The 4,792-nt window shown below is 45.0% G+C and overlaps 1 protein-coding gene across 1 annotated transcript; it reads right to left on the bottom strand.

Moving 5' to 3' along the window:
* Window positions 1-578: 578 nt before the first annotated feature.
* Window positions 579-3,324, bottom strand: LOC123485431 (metastasis-associated protein MTA2-like). Its single transcript, XM_045216336.1, has 3 exons — window positions 3,214-3,324; window positions 1,639-1,787; window positions 579-752 (listed from the first exon to the last, which is right to left on the bottom strand). Exons 1-3 carry the CDS (start codon window positions 3,301-3,303, stop codon window positions 587-589), a joined length of 405 nt encoding a protein of 134 aa, XP_045072271.1. The 5' UTR covers window positions 3,304-3,324; the 3' UTR covers window positions 579-586.
* Between the last annotated feature and the right edge of the window lie 1,468 nt (window positions 3,325-4,792).

Genomic DNA, 4,792 nt, shown 5'->3' with positions numbered 1-4,792 from the left:
TGGTCTTGGCCATAGTGGAGTTTGGAGTGTGACTGTTTGAGGTTGTGGACAGGTGTCTTTTATACTGATAACAAGTTCAAACAGGTGCCATTAATACAGGTAACGAGTGGAGGACAGAGGAGCATCTTAAAGAAGAAGTTACAGGTCTGTGAGAGCCAGAAACCTTGCTTGTTTGTAGGTGACCAAATACTTATTTTCCACCATAATTTGCAAATAAATTCATTAAAAATCCTATAATGTGATTTTCTGAATTTTTTTCTCAATTTGTCTGTCATAGTTGACGTGTACCTATGATGAAAATTACAGGCCTCTCTCATCTTTTTAAGTGGGAGAACTTGCACAATTGGTGGCTGACTAAATACATTTTTTCCCCACTGTATATGTGTGAACTCAATGCAAAGTATGCATGTGAGTGTCACTAAAGTGTGTGTGAGGTGAGCAGTACGTCAGCTTTTGCGAAGTAACAGAACAGAAGACAATAAAAAAAATCTGACAACAGAAAACGACTACTGGGTATGACGTGCCCTGCTGCCCTAGCAGGTGGGTGCGCGGTGGTGCGCGCCAGTGTTGCAGTGTGGGGGGGCTCTCAGCCCCACCTTAGTCCTCCAGGACGATGGGCTCGCTGGTGCTGGATGGCATGATGGGCAGTACCAGGGGCCGGGGGCCTAAGGGCAGCTTGACCCTGACAGGGGAGGTGAGGTTTTCTGGCTGCACGCTGCATCTCAGACTGGGTCAGGTGTTTCCTCAGAGCCCTTGAGAGGAGAGAAACAACACAGTAAATTAGCTATAGGACTGACAAGATCCACATAAGCACACCTAGGAGTCTAATATCAAAGTGCACAGGTGCAAAGAAGTGAATCCTTCTCGTCTTCAAGCTAGTTTAATGCAATATTACACATGAATCAACAAATGCAAACTTTTGGTAAAAAAAAAAAAAAAAAACTTTGTCAAGGCAAATTCCCCCACTGAATCTACTGCCATAGAGATCTGATTGATCCCTTTATGTCAGGTATTCCATATATAACGAGGGTATAAAACAATAGGAACACCTTCCTAATATTGAGTTGCAGCCCTTCTGCCTTCAGATCAGCCTCAATTCGTCGGGGCATGGACTCTACAAGGTGTCAAAAGTGTTCCACAGGGATGCTTCCCACAGTTGTGTCAAGTTGGCTGGATGTCCTTTGAGTGGTGGACCATTTTTGATACACACGGGAAACGGTTGAGTGTGAAAAACCTAGCAACTTTGCAGTTCGACACACTCAAACCGGTGCGCCTGGAACCTACTACCCCGTTCAAAGGCACTTCAATATTTTGTTTTGCCCAGTCACCCTCTGAATGGCACACATACACAATCCATGTCTCAATTGTCTCAAGGCTTAAAAAACCTTCTTTAACCGGTCTCCTCCCCTTCATCTACTGATTGAAGTGGATTTAACAAGTGACATCCATAAGGGATCATAGCTTTCCACCGGGATTCACCTGGTCAGTCTACGTCATGGAAAGAGCAATGTTCCTAATGTTTTGTACACTCAGGGTACAACTCTGTACATTTCTCAACAAAAAGGACAGAATCTAATTAGTATCCTCCATTGCTGTCTGCTACTAGATACAGACAGAACTCTGTGCTAAGGACAGTACCTGGTGTCTTTCGTGACCACAAACACCACAGGGTTGGGTGCATCTCCCTGGTTCACTTTCTGACGCTTGATCACCGACTGGGAGGTGGTCCTCATGCCCGATGTGAACGACCTCCCATTGGTGGGGAACGGCAGCCCTACCGCCTGTGACTAATGAGAGAAGAGCGGTGAGGGAAGAGAGGTGTGTGTACGCGTGCGTGTGTGTATGTATGTGTGTGTGTGTGTGTGTGCGCGTGGTGTTCCACGCCTGTGTGTTTGTGTGTGTGTGCCGCATGCAAGTGTGTGTGTGTAGCCACTTGGCCCAAGCTGTGGTGATGCTGCTTTGCTCAGAGGTGGTGGAGGGACTTGGACAGATGGTCAGTGGTAGAGCCCGACCAATATGGTATTTTTGGGTCCGATATCGATTTTAGGGAAGCAAAAGTCACCGATTACCGATACATCTGCCGAGTTGGAATAAAAAAATTTTTTTAAAAAATTTTTTTTACACAATTTGTGCTCCAAAGGATAAACAGACACTCTAAATGATGATTTCTTAACAAAATATTACAATTTACATAATTTAAGAACATTTTATTTGTGGTTTACAGGATATCCATCAAATCAACTATATCCTCTATAAATATGACAGTAAATACAAAACGTATTTAGTTTACCTTCTTAGGTACCACTTAAAGATATGCCTATCTATGGCAGTGGATAAGTATGCACAAGTGTTTGTGCTAAACCACCACAAGGGGTGGCTGGCTGAATTAATGAAACTTTGTCTCAAAGTAAATCTGAAAGGGCACTGTTGACAAGTTCACAAATAAGCTTTGAAATGCAGTTCGTAATGTCACCACTAGGTGTCAGCATTTGTATTGAGTAGACATACTAGAGTGTTTACAACAGTCAAAGGTCATGTAAACAAACACTTTATGGCAACCTAGCAATGCGAGTATGTTATGACAAGCACAAGGTAGCTGTTCCTTACAACAATGTTTTCTTCATTACACTGTTATTCAATACAAAATGTTTTTATTTAACCCTTTTTTAACCACTTAACAGGTAAGTTGACTGAGAACACATTCTCATTTACAGCAACGACCTAGGGAATAGTTACAGAGGAGAGGATGGGGAATGAATGAGCCAATTGGAAGCTGGGGATGATTAGGTGGCCATGATGGTACGAGGGCCAGATTGGGAATTTAGCCAGGACACCGGGGTTATCACCCCTACTCTTACAATAAGTGCCATGGGATCTTTAGTGACCACAGAGAGTCAGGACACACGTTTAACGTCCCATTCGAAAGACGGCACCTTACACAGGGCAATGTCCCAAATCCCTGCCCTGGGGCACTGGGTTATTCTTTTTTAAAGACCAGAGGAAAGAGTGCCTCCTGCTGGCCCTCCGACACCCCTTCCAGCAGCATCTGGTCTCCCATCCAGGGACCTTTCAGGATCAACACTGCTTAGCTTCAGAGGAAAGCCAGCAGTGGGATGCAGGGTTGTTTACAAAATGTATTGCCTATAAATGTCAACTGCAAATGGCATGCGCTGATGACTGAAACATCGATTTGGTACCTGTTTCATTGTTTACCTGTGTGGCTTCCCTAAGCCGGTAGCAGACATCTTCAACCAGCAAAGCAGCCACATCGTCGCTGAGTTCCACTTCTGCACTCTCGGCCATGAGTTTGACAGACTCTCTGGGGACTTCCAGCGAAGGGGCCTCTCCTCCCTGTCCGCCATGCTCACGTCAGCGTCCCGGTACACCCGCAGCTCTGCAGAGAGACCTGCAAAATAACCACACAGGTGTAACTTGCTGGTATAGTTAGCTTGCTAGCTAACGTGAACGAATATGGTTTATTAGCTAGCCAATTTATTTTGATGCGTGCACCCTTCAATATTAACTGATTCGTGCAAGGCGACGATTAAAACTTTACACGAAAACAATGCCAACAGACTGTAACTCAATGCCACTCAATCACTTACCTACTGGTGCAACTGGATAGTATGAATTTGCTAGGTTATCGCTCTAAACCGTGCACAGGAACCTCACTCGGCTGCCGCTGACATTTTCCGGAAAGCCAGCCTGCCGAGAACAAAGATTGGTCCAATTGGCTATCACTCAAATGTGCGTCACTCCCACAACCACTACCTCTGCGGATTTCTTTTTTATGGCGGTTGGCAACCAATTTTCATGTGCATTACAGCTACCAACTGGATTGTAGTGTGGACCAGAGACAGGGAAGGTCTAAATCCCCACCCAATACATCCCCTGAAGATTTACCCAGCTGTTCACTTAATCTTGGCTCTTCAACCCCATTGCTCCTCAAATCCAATAACAATCGCTCCCTTTCCCTCCCATTTTTCTGGCACTGAAATAGAACGTGTTCCACTGTCTCCATGATCCCACCTCCCAGTCGGATGTTTCCCAGCCAGTTTCAATGTACTATTGAGCCTTGAGGGTCCCAATCTCCACAGCCAACCCCCGGGCCCTCTCGCTCTTTCATTGAGAAGGGGTGGCAACATCCCAGTATCCTTTCGACACACCCACTCGCCCAGACCCAGGTCGCCATATTGGGTTGCAGCTACCCATACCAGAGATATTAGAGAAAGGAGGAGATAGGAATCCCATTGGGCAATGAATGGAGGAACGTTTAACGCCCCACCCAGCAGACTGTCGACCAATCGCGTTCACGTCCTCTGCGTCATCTGGTCCCTAACTCATCGTCACGGAATCTCTTCTCAGTCAGATTTTAACTTTTACATTTTAGTAATTTAGCAGACGCTCTTATCCAGAGCGATTTACAGTTAGTGAGTGCATACATTTTTCATACTGTGCCTATTTTTCTCGAAAGTATGTAATGTCACGATTCCAAAGCTATACAATATTACAAATAGCAAGTTCATTCTCTCACATCTTGGAAATATATTTGTAATGTTGTACTTCTTGACGAAATTCATGCAAATGTTGGGTTTTTGAGCTAGCACCCAATTGACTCCCATTCACTCGTTGAAGGAGCGCTCTCCTAGTCCCAGAACGCACCCCGAGGCCCATTTAAGTAGCATTGGCAACATGCACAATGGGCGCTAATAAGATTCCAAAGGAGTTTCCCATCACCTAAAAATTATGTCTGCCCATACTTGCTTTCATTGTACACATAACTAAGACCCTC

This window comes from Coregonus clupeaformis, unplaced genomic scaffold (assembly GCF_020615455.1).
Source record: "Coregonus clupeaformis isolate EN_2021a unplaced genomic scaffold, ASM2061545v1 scaf0687, whole genome shotgun sequence".
In the NCBI taxonomy this organism is placed as follows: domain Eukaryota; kingdom Metazoa; phylum Chordata; class Actinopteri; order Salmoniformes; family Salmonidae; genus Coregonus; species Coregonus clupeaformis.
The sequence above is the reverse complement of the archived record's forward strand: the minus strand, read 5'-3'. Positions and strand labels throughout refer to the sequence as shown.